Genomic DNA, 16,471 nt, shown 5'->3' on the forward strand with positions numbered 1-16,471 from the left:
CCAAAACCTAAGCATTCAAAATATCTGGGCTCTCTGGGATCCTTCTTTTCTTCTTCCTCAGGTTCAGCTTCTCTGGGAGCTTTCTTCACCTTTTTAGAAAACTTCTTTTTAAAACGATCATCTCTCATTAGTCTTCTGAAATTCTTGGCTAACATAGCCACAGCTTTTTCTTCCTCCTCAGAGTCATCTTCAAATGAAGCTTCTACCTTTTTCTTGGAAGCCATGAGGGCAATGGTCTTCAACTTCTTGACCGGGGGCAGAGACAGCTCATATGTTTGAAGAGATCCCACCAGCTCTTCAATCTTCATCTCTTCAAGATCCTTGCTTTCCTTAATTGCCGTTACCTTGATCCTGAAACGTTTGGGCAAAGATATGAGAATTTTTCGGATGAGTTTTACATCCGAGATAGGCTTCCCAAGACTCACCATGGAGTTTCTCAGGTCACTCATCTTGGAGTAAAACTCTCCAAACGTCTCATCTTCCAACATCTTAATTTCTTCAAATTTTGAAATCAACATTTGAAGTTTGGCAGATTTTACAAGTTTCGTTCCTTCATATGTTGTTTCCAAAATTCGCCATGCTTCTTTGGCTGATTCGCAATTTGAAATTTTTGTGAATTCCGATGGAGAAAGTGCTTGGCACAGAGCATGGAGGGCTTTATCATTTGAAAGACGAGCATTCTTCTGAGGGACTAGTTCGAGTGTTGCATCATCTGGTTTAGTCCAACCAGTTTCAACAATACTCCAACAGTCAATAGATTTTAGAAAGAACCGCATACGTGCCTTCCAATAGCCATAGTTCGTACCATCAAAGGCAGGAACAGAATTAAGAGTTTGAGACATTTTAACAGAAATAAGTCAAAATAATAACACTCAATAAATAAATCTTCTCAGAGTGTACCAAGCTCTTATACCAATTGAAAAATGAAATTGACTTCTAAAATAAACAGGCAAGTGTGTGCTTAAAGTGTTAATAAAAATAACAATTCAGAAAATAAACAACACAAGAATTTTTGTTAACGAAGTGGAAACTCAAGATGAGAAAATCCACTCCAGGGCAGCCAAACCCAGGATATCCACTATTCAGAAGACAAAGCTAGATACAAAGTAGTAACACTCACATACCCCTGATGCAGTGGTCGTACCTTGCTCTCTAATGTGTAACCCAACAAGAACGCTTCCCAACTAGGTCTTCTACCTGAAGGGGTCTTCAATGGAATCATTTACCTTTGGGCCGACCCCTAAGATAGACTTCATTTTACAGCTCAGCAACATCACAACACAATGGCTATAGAGAGAACAGATTAGCTCCAATAATCTCACAAAATACTCTCTAAGCTCTGGAGGAATTCAATACCGAATTCTTGCAGTTCTCAATGCCCAGGGGCCTCTATTTATAGGTTGAGGTTCAAATGGGTGACTGCAGTGAAATATATGGGTGCTGTCCGAATGGTGGACATGGGCCGTCCGGACGGACAACTGTGCGACCAGAATTTTTGAGATTTTCGCTGAAAATATTTCCTGTTTGAGAGCCGCGTCCGGACGGTGAGGCATTGTCGTCCGGACGGTCGCACATCCGCTGCAAGTAATTTCCATATAAGGCTTCGCGCGTCCGGACCAAGGGGGATGGCCGTCCGGACTGTTAATCTTCAACACGCAATTTCCAAATCAGATGAGAGCGCGTCTGGACCATGATAGGCAGGCGTCCGGACGGTTGAAGTTGAATACGCAATTTCCTTATCAGATGCACGCGCGTCCGGACCATGCTGACAGATGTCTGGACGGTTGTATTTGAATTGTGATTTTTGCCTTAAGGAAAAGCGCATCCGGACGGGAATCCACATCGTTCGGACGGTTGCAGCAATCTTCCCTTATTTGAACTTGGAAAGAATCTGAAGCTGATCAATCACTGGACGTCATTCGAATGGGCTGCTGAGTTGTCCAGATGGATGCAAGCTGGCACAGAAGCTTCTCGATACAGTGAAGAGTTCGGACAGAAATTCACGTCGTCCGGATGAATGATGCTTGATCTGTCTGGCGTCCGGAAGGTATGGCACTTCGTCCAGACGAATGGAACAGTGGAAAGATGAGTGTCCGGACAGGATGACACGTCGTCCGGACGGCTGACAGGGAACCGATTCTTCTGACTTGTAACCAGTGCAGAATCTCTGAAATACTTCTGAATAGTGGACTCCCTATGAAGAGCATCTTTACATACAAGTGATTTTGTCCTACACAGAATGAAGCCAATCACAAACTAACAGTTAGCTACGCCGTTCGAACACCTCAACAAACGGCACATTCTGCTTCACCACTAGAACATTCCGTTCGAACAAAGAGAACTAACTGTTCGAAAGCCCATGTGGTATAAGGAAATTTTCCTGATTTCTAAGGCTTTTACCACTAACCAAGTGCTTAAAATTAATTACTAAATACCGCAATTTAGTTATTGGGCGTTTTACAAGTACTTTTTCTTTCATTAGCACTTCTTGCCCAATCTGCATCTTAGTATCCAGCTAGATTCATATTAGTGTCTCTCGAGTATCAAATACCATGATTCATAGTACCATTCACATATCTAATAATCTGTTTCACAGCTGTTAAGAGTAATTCTTTGGGTTGGCCTGAAATCGAGCACAAACTGTTGTTGCCATTCATAATAATAATGAATAATATGGAATCGAAAAGAGAAAGAGCAAGAGAAAATTGGAACACAAATTTACGTAGTTCGGCAATGTGCCTACGTCCACAAAAGTGCGGCTATATTTCAATGTATAATTTACGGTTACAGCATAACATATTTATAAGTAAACCCTAATGCTCCACCAACTGGCCACTATACTAGTATTCTTGTATTACTCTCTATGCCCAAGAGAATATGAAAAACTACTACACCTCTACTAATGCTTTAAATGTTGTTAAAAAAACCTTTTGTTAAGAGTGACAAAACTATTATCAAAGCTAGTCATCCTCCTTTGGACAACCTTCTTATTGAATGTAAAGGTGTCCTTGTTAAAGCCTCCCCTTTTAAGACTACTAAAGATGATCTTGCATATCCTGTTTATTCAGAAACTAAAAAAATTATTGAACAAAATAATTTTGTTAACCAATCTCTCCATACTATTGGTCAACAATTGGACCGTATAGAAGAAAACATTGATGCTCATGTTTCTATTAAAACATCTGAAAACCAATCATTTCTTTACCTGAAGAAACAAAAGGACTTGGTTTGAAAACGAACAACCAACAAGCAATTGATAAAATTGATAAAATGCTTTCTGAAGTAAAACTTAAAATTGATCTCTCAAGAAGTGCCTGTGCCATAAAATGTGGCAAAGAAGTTTCTAATGAATCTGATTCTAAATCTTCCAACTCTTTTATAGATTCTGACATTAAAATTCTTGAAGAAAATTTTGGAAAAATTGATTTTTCACCAAAGCTCCGAAGAATTTTTGAAAAAACCAAACCTGTTGACCTCACAAAAAATTGGTATTCTAAACCTACTCCTCCTAATTTATAGTTTGAAGAAATATTTTTTCAATCCCAATTCTCCGTTTCTGCTAATAAATTGTATGAATGGAATATTGATGGTTTATTTGAACAAGAAATTCTTATTAAAATGAATCATATGTCCATGGTAGCAAACGCTTATGTCACTAATCATAATCTAAGCCACCCAAAAATTGTTGATATGTTGGCTACTGGATTCTTTGGTACCCTTTGGCGTTGGTGGGATAAACACCTTACTGAAGATTCCAGAGCAACAGTTAGACAAGCTATTAAGAAAGATGATGAAAGCTTACCTATCTTTGATGAACAACATCGCATAGGTATACTTGATGGTGTTAATACTTTAATCTATACTATTATTAAACATTTTGTGGGAACTCTTTCCAATATTACTGCTTGTAATTCTGATTATTTGAATAATCTACGTTGCCCTACTATATCTGATTATAAATGGTATCAAGATGTTTCATTTCTCGCATGATGGTTAGATGTAATAGTTGGAAACCATATTGGAAAGAAAAATTTATTGATGGATTATCTTCATTATTTGCTCACAAAGTAAAAGATGAATTTGTTAATTCTCATACTAGAATAATTGATTATGAAAACTTAACCTATGGTGATTTATTTTCTACAATAAAAAAAACTCCGTATAAAATGTGTATTGATAAAAAAATGATAAGGCAACAACTAAAAAAGCTAAATATGAAATGGGTAATTTCTGTGAACAATTTGGTTTACCTCCCATTGCTCCATCTTGGAGAACAAAGAAGAAACCTGATAAATTTCTTAGAAAAAAACCTGCTCCATATTATACTAAGAAAAGAAAATTTAATATGTCTATTGAAAAAACTTCTCATAAAAAACCAAAACAGAAAATACTACTAATTTTGCTAAAGGAAAATATTTCAATTGTGGCAAAATTGGGCATTTTACTGATAAATGTCCCAAACCGCCTAGTAAATTGAAAACAAAATCAATACGTTAAAGATTGATGACAGTGAAAAAAAGAAGAAGATCTTATTAGGATTTTACAATCTAGAGTGTAACACCCTCATGTTTGTACTTAGGAATTTGACCAAGGTCTTGAGCCTAAACTTAGGAATCATGTCATTAGTCCTAGTAAACTTAATAAAGATTGGATCAAGCCCTCTAAAGGAAATAATGGAAAATACTTGATTTCATAAATTAAGGATTAATTTATAAAATATGCCATATAGAACAATATGAAATAAAACCTTGTGATTTTAATGTACCATGACTTATTTTAATTATGTACATTAACTATCTTCAAATTATGTTTAATTATAGATGATCCTTATTAATTAACTGGTATTGAAATCACAAATCACTCCATGCATAAGACCACCTAGGTAAAAAGAAAAGTGACCTTTACATGGAATGGACTAGTTAATAGGAGCAATTTTTCTTCATTTGGAAGAACAAGGCTCCTTTTTTACTTGCCCAAAATAAGGAAGATTATTTCTTGCCCCCCAATTCCCCATCTACACGTCCATCTCCCTCCCATTTCACTCAAGCCACTCTTTCATTTTTCCTCACCTCTCAACTTCTCCAAGAGCTCATCTCACTCCTCCATTAGAGAAGCATTTAAGCTTTAGTGTGATTTTTGCCTTAACTTTGTAAGTAACTCATCCTCTCCTCTTTCAAGCTACCATTTATGTTATGCTTTAACTTGTATGTTATATTTTATTTGGATATTTAAAACCATGTGTTATCATGCTTCAACCTAGATGAGATATTTTGCCTATGTTGTATAAATATTTGTTTAAATCATGAAAATATGACTAAACTATTTTATTAGGTAACTTAACCCATATATTGTCAAATTTCTTTTATGTCATGAAAACACATGTTAAAAAGACCTCATAAAAGCATGTGTTGTACCCAAACCTATGTACCTTATGTTTTATTTTTCTCAATCACATCTACCTTATCTTAGATGACCAAGAGTTTTGTAAATGACCAAATGTATGAGCTCATGAACACCACATTGCTATAAAGAAGATTTCATTATGACCCTTTAGTAATATTCTTCATGGAAATGACATAGGATTCATACCAAAGGTCCATAGTTGTAAAATGATGTGAAAAATGGTTTTAAAAATTAGTAATGAGTTTGGATTTTAGATTGGGTCATAATCTTTTATAACCAAAAAAGTCTTATAGTATGGTTCTTTTGAGTGATAAATTATTTCTAAATATTAACACTTAAAGTGATGTTAAAACTACTTTAAGAAAATATGATATTTCTCATATATGACCAAAAAAAAAAAAAGGGTTTTGAATTAAATCTGGAAAATTTATTTTCATGGCATGTTTGAGTGGGTGTTGATCCAAAATTTATTAAGTGAATAGCTTTAGGGGTGTTTTGGGCCAATGGGCCAAGTTGGCTAAGTGAAGAGTACTAATTTAGACCCATTTAGTGAGTTTTGGGCCTTAGTGCTTAACCTAGTTAGGAGGATATTCAAATGGGCCATTCTTGACCCAAGCCCCCATCAAAAAAGAAAAAGAAAAAGAAAAAGAAGTTAATTAATTAATTGATTATTTATTTTTTTATTATTATTTTTTTTTAAAAAAAAAATCAATAGGGGGAAGGGTCAGGAATGTTGTGTAAGAGACGACATACTCCTAATTAAGGTATTTGAGTAGTTAGCTTTGGGCTAGCCCAGATAAACTTTATTGTTCAGGTCTTAGCAGATCCTCGCATACCTTACCGCAGTAGCGAGGTAAGTGGTACTCCTTACCCCTTCCAAATATATTTCAATTCCAAGGATTCTCAACTCTTTTTTTTACTATACATGTTATGAGGGATTATTTTGAAAGTTTGATTACCCTGCAAAGTAATGCTTTATTATTATCTTAAATATTTTTATGACATGTACTTGTTATGATGTTTATCTTAATCTGTTAATGCGTCATATATGTTTCTTTTTTTATGTCATCATATGATTTAAAAAGATCATTACATCAAAATGATTTATAACTAAGATGTCACTCAAAAGTGGGTGTAAACACTCCATATCAAAAGGATGATTCAAATGAGGGAAGCTTCTATTTTAGTGATTTTTCCAAAGGAAGAAAAGTTTTCATTCATGGAAAGTTTCTAATTAAGGAAAGTTTCCATTTTAGAAAACTTTTCCAATAAGGAAAGTTTTATGGGAAGAAATGGTACCCTTTCACGTTCTAAGTTAAATGATTATTGAAAGTTTAAGGAAGTAAATAATGAGCATGTGTAAGGTAAAACCAAATTACGTAAATGAAGGTTTTAAGACACTTGGCCTTAAGAAAAGAAGCACGGTACCGGGTTAGATGGAGTGCACCACACTGAAGTACGGTTTCGGGAAGGTGTGGCCATCACTAATGTCATGTTGAGTGCACCCAGAAGTTAACCAGCTGACCAGGGCACTTCGAGGCCACGAGTGATGCCTGATCCTCGAAGATTGGATTGCACAACCCCACGCATACGGGGGCGTAATAGTATGTAGGGCCATAAATGACAAGTGAAAAAAAAAATGTTTTGAGGATAGATAAATGGAGTTTAACTCAAGTCATTACTTTATGTTATATGCTTAAGTCTCACCTTCAAATTTTAATGTTACTTTATTTCAAAAAGTCCCAACCTCAACCGTTTTAACTTGGTTGGGAATATTATTTACTGAGCCTTTTGCTCACCCCTTACTTTCTCCCCTTTTCAAGTTTTGAGGCAGATGGGTAGGTGGCCAAAATGTTTAGGCTTTTAGGGGTCATTATATCATCCACTATGTTACTTTATTGCATTTATATTTTGTCAAACTATGTGTTATGTTAGTAAGTGCATCGCGCACAGACAAAAAAAAAAAAGGGGGACCACTTAACTTGTTAAGTCGTGTTATTATGTACTTTTTATGTTAAGAACTTGTGCTTCTGCAAAAATATTATTTTCTCATGGTATGCATGGTAGTATTTTATAAGTGCTTTGGCGTCCTAATATATAATCTTGTGCCTCTGAAGCTTTAAAGCTAACGGGTTAGGCTCTTTTGGGTATGGGCATTACATAGAGAATCTTCTGACTCATCTAACATTTATATTTTAACCTCTGATGATTCTGATTATTAATCTGCTAGTGAATTTTCTGACAATAATGTATTCAAAATTGGTTGCAATGATTCTTGCTAAAAAAATATCAAAACTTGTAATGTTCTTACCAAAGCGAAAAATCTTAGAAAACTCAAGAAAACAACGATTAAAAGTCTTAATAAACCTATTCAATCAAAAATTTCTCTTGATAAATCTTTAGAAAGATTTTCAAAATAAAAATCCAAAGTAATTACTATCTCAGATTTGCAGTATGTAATTAGCAATATCAAGAAAGAAATTATTGATTTAAAAGGTGATTTACGTATTGTCAAAACTGATAATAAAGATTTAAAACAACAAATTCTTTTATTAAATGTTGAAAATCGTTTTCATGATGATAATTCTGATAGTGAAGAACCAACTACACAACCTGAGTAATCTAATGAAGCAGAATCCAGCAATAGGATGATATCTTTCAATAATGATAAAGTTGTTAATCTTATTAATAAAACTTTACCTCTAAGTGGTATTCCGAGATTAATATAATTATCTCTAAAGATTATAATTTGAATGTAATTGCTTTGCTCGACTCCATTTCTAACTTAAAGTGCATAAAAGAGGGGGTAGTTATATATAATAATAATAATAATATACAAAATGGCGTCGTTTTGGTGCCTTTGATATACAATTTTCATTTTGAGTTGAATGAAATTGATTTTTATTCATATTATTATTATTATTATTAAGCTTTGTTCTATTTTGAAGTCTTCTAATTATTTAGTCAAAGGCCCAAAAAAAGGAGCTCAACGAAGGTTCAAAACATAAAAATAGGCCAAACAAGCCACTTTTTAAAAAGTGGTTATGCAATGTGGTTATAAGTTTCAATAATTGCTAATCACCTAAGGCAGAACAATTGCGGTTCGTCTGAGGTGATTGTTGTTAACAGTTAGAGGTAAATGGTAATAATCGCTAACCGCAATCACTTTTACCTACTACATTGAAGCTCTAGGAAGTACACGACCATATTCCTATACATTTGAACACGTTGTTACATCATCACTATGCAACGATTTTTTGCCAACGGCACATAGAAAGAAGAGGCTTTGTAAAAGAGAGAAATGCTATAGCATTTACTGTGGTTTTTTTTTTTTTTGATCTTTCTGTGCTATTTCTTTAATAAAAAAAATTACAGCCTGAAACAAGTCCTCTCTCTATTCCTTTTTTGTTTTTTTTTTTAAAAAAAGATGTCAGATGAAAGACTACAGTACATGGCACATGCTCTAGCATTTCTGTTTGTAAAAAGGTTTAAAGAAAGGATGCTTTTGACATGTGGCTGCACGGGAATGGACATCCACACTTCCACAGTTGATTTCCCTTGGATGTTAGAACCTACTCAAAAAAGCCCAGTCCCCCCAAACACTTTCGCCCAGCGTTTTGAAACTTCTCCAAAGTTGCATTTTAGGAGCCAATCTCTCTGCCCCCCTTTCACAAACACGAAGATCCTCGTCGCTCACACCTGTAATCAAGTAAGTGACTCTTCTTTTTCACGATTGCTAGAATACCCATCACCTCTTTCTCCATTGGATCCAACCCCTTAATTTCTTTTACCATTTTCGTGGTCTACCTGTCTCTGAAGTCACTCGAGTTCATAGCTTAAAGCTGTGAATTTAGATAATAAAAAGCGTTAAGTTTAATGGGTTTCGCCTATTTGGGCTGTTGGGATGTGTGGTAGTAGTAATTGGTTTGATACTTTATGCCCATTTTGTAGTGTTAGCTGGCTACTGCTTATGGAGTGCCAAATGTGCTAAAATCGCAGCTGTACTTGTTGCTTTGACTATTACTTTTATGTGGTATTTGATGTGTTGTAAGTCTATGATGATCGGTTAATTGGCTGTAATATGTATTAGCTGTGATCTTTGAAATTTGTTTGTACTTACCAAATGTTTGATAAATTAACTAAGAGGTAAACATTGATTCACATGCTGGAAAAGAAAAATGATAAATGGAATTAAGTCTTTTATATGCTCTGGTTGGTTGCTCTGAAGGAAAGAAAACACCAATTAGTTCTTGTACGGCTACTTGGTTGGGAAGAAGTTTTGTTTTGTTTTTTTTTTTTTTTAGTTTTTGGCACCCAAGAAACAAAAGCATACAATTCGAAACCTCGACTATTGCCATTCTTAGTCTCCTTTATTCCCTTGGTGAGGAACTAGAATGCTATTGCTTCTATTATGACCTTGAATGACTTAGCTTATTTTATAAGATGATGAAATTCTTGTATGGGTTTGAAAGATAAAGGCAAATAATGTTGTGTGGCAGTGGATTCAGATGAGGGGGCCAGAGCAGTGGAGAGTTCTTCTGGAGCGGATTTGGTTGTATGTGAAAGAGATATGGTTGTAGAACCGTATGAGGGTATGGAATTTGAATCTGAAGATGCTGCCAAGATATTCTATGATGAGTATGCACGACAGGTAGGGTTTGTCATGCGTGTGATGTCTTGCCGTCGCTCTGAAAGAGATGGGAAGATTCTTGCCCGCCGGCTTGGATGTAATAAGGAGGGGCACTGCGTTAGCATTCGTGGTAAGTTTGGGCCAGTTAGGAAGCCACGGGCAAGCACTAGGGAAGGTTGTAAGGCAATGATTCATGTAAAGTATGATAAGTCTGGAAAATGGGTGATAACTAAATTTGTAAAGGATCATAATCATCCACTTGTGGTGTCCCCACGTGAAGCCCGTCAAACAATGGTGAGTTTTCTTATTCTTATACAATTATATGCTGCAGTATTTTATTATCTTTTTTTCACTACATTTTCTGCTCGTAAATCTATATCTGTTCCTGTTGGGTTTATTTACTTCTCCATCTACATAATAATGAGTATCTATGTTTTGTTATCTTAATGCTCTACTTCATGTTCTTTATTTGGCTAATTCAATTGTTAACAACACAATATATCTATTATGTTCTCTTTTTAAATAAGAATTGAGAACATTAAACAGCAGTGCAGTAGATTAGGCCTTGGATAGAGAGAGGTCTTGCATACATATAGAAGGCAAAGAGTCTATTCAAATGGAAAATATATTGACTTTTTTGTGGAGTTTATTTGGACCATTAAATACTTGAAGAAGTGCCAAATAAAGTGGGGCTATTTAGTATAACTTGGATTTTCACCAAAACAAGATACATGGCCCTTTCTGTAGCTTTGTAAATATATCACCTACTTTGCCAATTGCCATTACCCTCTAACCCAATAACCATGGCTCTTTCTTTTTCTGTTTTTTTGTTGGGGGGGGTGACTAACACCTAGCAAAAATTACGAACTATATAAAGTAGTTGTAAGCTCTGGAATGATAAGAAAGACTAAAATGAATATATTTGGCCTAAATATGTACCACCACGAATTAAAACGCAAAATAACTGGCTTTCTATTTTGCAGATAGTATGTTGCACATAACGTGTTTGTAGCATAGATTGCTAACATATGTTTCGATTTATAAAGCATTGAAACAAAACATAGACAAATCTTTTCTGTAAATGGACACCATTGCTTACATAGGCTACAAAAAGAAAAGAAATTCTATCAAGTAGAGTTTGTTTCTGGCGATTACTATAGTACTTTGAGTACCCATGGATTACTATAAAACTATCTAGCCAAGCCTGAGAAATGAAAGCTTGAATAATGCCTTAACCAGTCTTGAACATCAAAAATTCTAATGATTGCAGATATGGCAATTGCGTTTTCTTAATTGGTGTTTTCCATACCAAAATACTCTAGCTTTACAGAACTTCTACAGGGAGTTATTGGAAGCTTTCCTTCCAAAATTCTTATTTATTAGGAGGGAAGATGTTTTAACAAAGACTTGTGAGTTTCCATTTTGGGCAGTTGTTTTGCTTAATGTTTTAAGTTCCTTTTTGAGGCAGGCGGGGTTTGTGGATAAGGGAAAAGTGAATGAAACTAAAGGAATTATCCATTGACTCTTAAGAATTTTTTCTGGTAGAAACTAAACCTTAAAGGATGTTAACCTAAACTTCTTTGGAATAGTCCACATTGGATTGGCCTCTTTAAGTGTGTAATTTGACAACTGGGTTTTGGTCCCATTAGTTAATTTAATGTGTGTGTGTGTGATTTTTTTTTTTAAAATATTAGAAAAATTAAAATTGTTGGACATAAGTTTTTTGAAGATTGAGAGACTGCGATGTTAGAGCCGAAAAAGATGTTCCAATCCCTCTACACATGGATAACAACATTCATTAGTTTGCCTGTTTCTAATTTTCCTGAGTTTCTGGATTTTTGTTCATCTTTTTCTCCATATTAGAGGGGATTTCTCTTGTATACTTCCCATGTACTAGACTTGTGCCCCTCTGTGCTTTTAATGGAATTGAATTACTTATAAAAAAACGTGTTTCTAAAGGTTTTGACTCTAATATTTATTCATAAAAAAAAAAAAGGTTTTGACTCTAATATTAATTTGAAATTTCATCCACACAACTATGCATCTTCAGGCTGCCTGTTCTGTTATGAGCTTTATGCATGAATAGAGTGATTCATTACAAGCGGTATAAGTATTGCAGTCCTAGATGATATGCTAGTCCTTGAATACAGTTAGAATACCGGTTCAGGAAGTTTCCGGGAGAGATTGGTTGGTTAGGAGCCATAGTGATTTTTAGGGTCGTGCTTCCTCAAGGGGCATTGACAATGATATCATGTTCAGGCTGCCCAACTAGCTATCTGTGAGACTACCTGTGTCTTTTATGAAGCCTTGTGATATCCTGTAACTGTAGTATGGTTTGTATTTTGCTGGGTTTTTGATTAATCAAGCACTTGGGTAGTTCATCAAGGTCACAGAGGATAATCAAATTGGGTTTCTGGAACAAGTGCAATTCCATTGCGTCGTTTGGCTAAAATGTCTAAGATAATATTCAAAGAGTTGAAGAGAAACTTTAGTTGTTAGGTATGTGATGAATTGCGGTTTTTGCTCATAGGATCAATGGTTGCCTAGGAAATTTTCCTTAAGGAACTACATCAAAATAATGCTGAAGGTTGTTTTTAAGGTAATTCAGTTCAATTGGGCTTGGTCATTTTAATAGAAATCAAATTAGAAGTATTAGTCTTCTTATCTAAGACGAGGGTGTTCAAGGATCCTTGCAAGAGCTAAAGTGCTGCATATGAGGGTTGTGATGGTGGTTCAAGATTAGGACCTCTTAAATGTTGCAGCTGAACTTTATGAAATTATGTAGTTCTGAAATATTTGCTCAAAATAGTCTTGGGGCCTTGGCAATAGTTGCACTATACAAGTGGGGTTGTGATTCTTGGATTGGAGCTCATATTTGCACCTTTTTTTTTTATTTTTTATTTTTTTTATTTTTTATGATATGGTGGCAGTTTATTTGTTTACTCCTCTTCCTTAAAGCTGTTGATTTTTTATTTTTACATGTTTTCTCTGTTTTAAGCTGCTATAAAACATCAAATTCTATGAGCAAACCCATGTTAGTGCTGAAAGTATAAGATCCTGTATCATGTTCTAGAATTTGAGAATCTGTCCACCTGAGATTAGGTATCAGAGCTGTCTGTCTAATATAGCTCTTTCTGTTAGAAGCTTTAGGCTGTCCTGCATCAAAATGATCAAATAAAGATGGCCAAAAGGGAAGCCTTTGCTTTTTGGAGGCATTGTTGCAACTATAGTCTGTAGGTAGTAATCTTCCCAAGACTTGTCAAGTACTGTAATTCTCAAGGACCAAAAGAAGTGTCAAAGCAGAGAATCATGCAAATTTGAGTTTAGGATGATTCTAACTTCTATTACACATTTTGCATATTTTACGATACAAAGAACCTCAAAGAAAATCTACTACATTGCTTTATGCATTTTATGGTGTCATAGTGTTGGACCAGCAACACACCCTGGTTTTGATACTTCAATTGATAGTGATAACCTGGTTTCACATATAGAAATTGGGAAAAATATTGAGTATAAACGATTCGTTTGTATCTTTAACATAATTGTAGTATAAAGGATATTTGACATCTCTCAAACTTATGCACATCTTCTATAATTATTCAACTAACATTTTGTTTTTAATATACCTAGCTTCTTGAGTCAATATTTAAACTGTTTGACTAGATGACAAGCAACTTCTACGTTTGGACACATGTTAACATGTTGTATCACCCTTTTATTTCCCATGAATTTATTTCTTGGCATCATAGACAGGCATAGACAGGCTGTATGTTTATCCCTTGTTTAGGTTTTCTTTTTACCATTTGGCATTTCTTAAATGTTTACATGCACGCATGCATGTATGTGTACAAGCATTATTGTGCTTTTCTGTGTTCAAGTATTATCTATTTCAAAAAATACACGTCACTTGTATGCACACACGTATATATGGTTATCTAGATACTAGTCTACTAACTTACAGTCCAGTCAGTGACGATCTTGTAGAATATCACCTTAGTTGGACAATGAAATGATCCTATTGCATGGGTGCTTTACCTAAAATAGTGATGGTATTGATTATCAATTATGATATAAATCAAGTGATTTTTGCATTAATATTGTAGGATGAAAAGGATAAAAAAATCCAGGAATTAACTACAGAACTGCGGAATAAGAAACGGCTATGTGCAACGTATCAAGAACAGCTAAATGCATTTATGAAAATGGTTGAAGAGCATAGTGAGCAGCTATCCAAGAAAGTTCAAAATGTAGTTGACAATCTTAAAGAATTTGAGCCAATAGAGAAGGAGCTTCTGTCCCATAGATAGAGCCTTGGCACATAGAGTAAGTACTTCTTCATCTTACCTTCAAATTGTACACGCCATTTCTTTTCATATTTTGTGTTCTCTATATGTGGAAGTGTACTACATTTTGAACTTTTGCTCTGTTTATGTGGAAGTCATTTCTAGCAGAGATTTCATGTTTTACTTTGGTAATCCTTTCTAATTCAACATTTATATCTTTCACCAAGTGAGAGGTAGCCTCTTCTATGGTGTCATTCATATAGTCAAGAGAAGGCACCATCGACATAGTTACACAGTGTAATCTTAAAATAGTTTACTTTCTTCGAATAATGATGTAATACAGTGATGTAAATCCTGGATTAACCAGGAGCATCTATCAATAAAGTCGGTCTTCGTCCCGGTTTCCAGATATTTTGTTTGCTGCTAATATATGAAACATGTCTGTTGTATTTCAATATGGTTGACTCAAATTATACACTGTTTAGAATGACTATTTTGAGATGCATGTTAGACAATTAATTTGATCTTTCAATAAGTTTTCTTATTTTGTTTTGTGCAAAAAGAAAAAAAAAAAAATCGAATTAGTATATATCATTCTTGTATTGCTTCTGTTGTCATCTGGTTGGCCTGTGAATTGAGTTGTTCAAAACATAGGCCAGGTTGGAATTGAGAGCAGGCCATAATACAATCCAGCTTTCTGTGAATAGTAGCTTAATGTACCTAAATGGGAGGTGGGCAATAGATGTGTAGTTGTCATTCTTGCACCTGTCCATGATTGGAAGAATGACTTGCTGGTCCATTTCATTTTCCCATTTGATATGTATGCAATTGCCATAGTTTGATACGCTGGAGTGAAAGTTTATTGAGATCAGCTTTAGTTGTACTAAGTTTTCAATACCCTTCACCTATATAAAATTTAATAGTATCAGTAGAAAAAAGAAAAGAACTGTTCATAGAGGACAATCTTGAAAATAATCTATATTCATTTTCTCTGGGTGCAGCAATAGGAAGAAACAATGACAGAAAAGCGAGATGAGTTTTTGCGTCTTGTAAACTGCAAGTGATGATGGAGCTGCCCTGATTTCGTATCTTTGTTTATAAGGGTGTACATTGTAATATTATTGTCTTTTTTTCTTTTTTTTTGGTGGGTGTAGCAAATAGGAAGAAGAATGGCTGGGTTTGAGGGCATATTTAAAGGGTAGAAGATGAATTCCTCAACCTTTTTAAGTGATTCATATCTGCGATCATATAGGGCGGCATAGGTATTTTAAAAATTTAGATAGAATACCTGTTACTCTCTTTCTTTTCTTTCTTTTGCTGATTATATCATAGTCCAACTTGTTGAAGATGTGAGTTCAGGTTGTAATTGATCAATATATGACTTCGATTTATAGAATCTAAACCAATTGTAACATGTTTACTGTTGATAAGATATTGGAATTCAGTGCTTTTTCTATGTCAGCTGTGTGGTTGAAGCCCACACCAGCAACAGACCCACTTTTTTGTTAAGAGGGAGTAGTTATGTGTTTCATTCATTGGGGCATCCTCCTTGTTTATATAGTAGCCTATAAATTCACCCTCCCAAATAATATGATTCAATGATATTGTTTGAGTTTTACGAGAAAAGAATTGATAACAAATTATAAACACCCTGATTTATTTTATTTATTTATTTTATATAAATGATAAACACTCTAAATTATAATCGAATGAATATATCCCGAGAATGGCTATCATTTTTCTTCAACTATCTCTTGAGTTTAGATTTCTAAGTAACCATTGAACTTCAACAATTATTACAGGAAGATACATAAGATTCGAAGACAACACATCAAAGCATTAGTAAACTTTCATTAGCTTTACGAACTTTCATGCCTCTCTATTGCGATGAGATTGACCCCTAAGCCACTAATAAGTGGATCAGGATTTCTTACAATTTTTTTAAAATTTTAGATTCTCAATTTATGTGAATTTATGTCGTTTTATGTATCGAACGACATAAAAAATGCTATATATTAAAAATGTGATATGTTATTAATGAGAATTGAGTATATTTTTTTTAGGTTCTTGTACTTTATGCAGTAGAAAAGATTTGGGCAAAAAATTGGCTTTCGGTTTAGTAAAAACTGTCTTTCGGTTTATCAGGCTCGTC

The 16,471-nt window shown here is 34.6% G+C and overlaps 1 protein-coding gene across 1 annotated transcript; it reads left to right on the top strand.

The window, feature by feature from the left end:
• The first annotated feature begins 8,952 nt into the window (after positions 1 to 8,952).
• Positions 8,953 to 15,775, top strand: LOC133858788 (protein FAR1-RELATED SEQUENCE 5). The gene is made up of 4 exons (XM_062294249.1): positions 8,953 to 9,112; positions 9,903 to 10,327; positions 14,140 to 14,359; positions 15,321 to 15,775. Coding segments are annotated over exons 1-3 (630 nt in total). The 5' UTR covers positions 8,953 to 9,111; the 3' UTR covers positions 14,344 to 14,359; positions 15,321 to 15,775.
• Positions 15,776 to 16,471: the final 696 nt, after the last annotated feature.

Source organism: Alnus glutinosa, chromosome 1 (assembly GCF_958979055.1).
Source record: "Alnus glutinosa chromosome 1, dhAlnGlut1.1, whole genome shotgun sequence".
Taxonomy (NCBI): domain Eukaryota; kingdom Viridiplantae; phylum Streptophyta; class Magnoliopsida; order Fagales; family Betulaceae; genus Alnus; species Alnus glutinosa.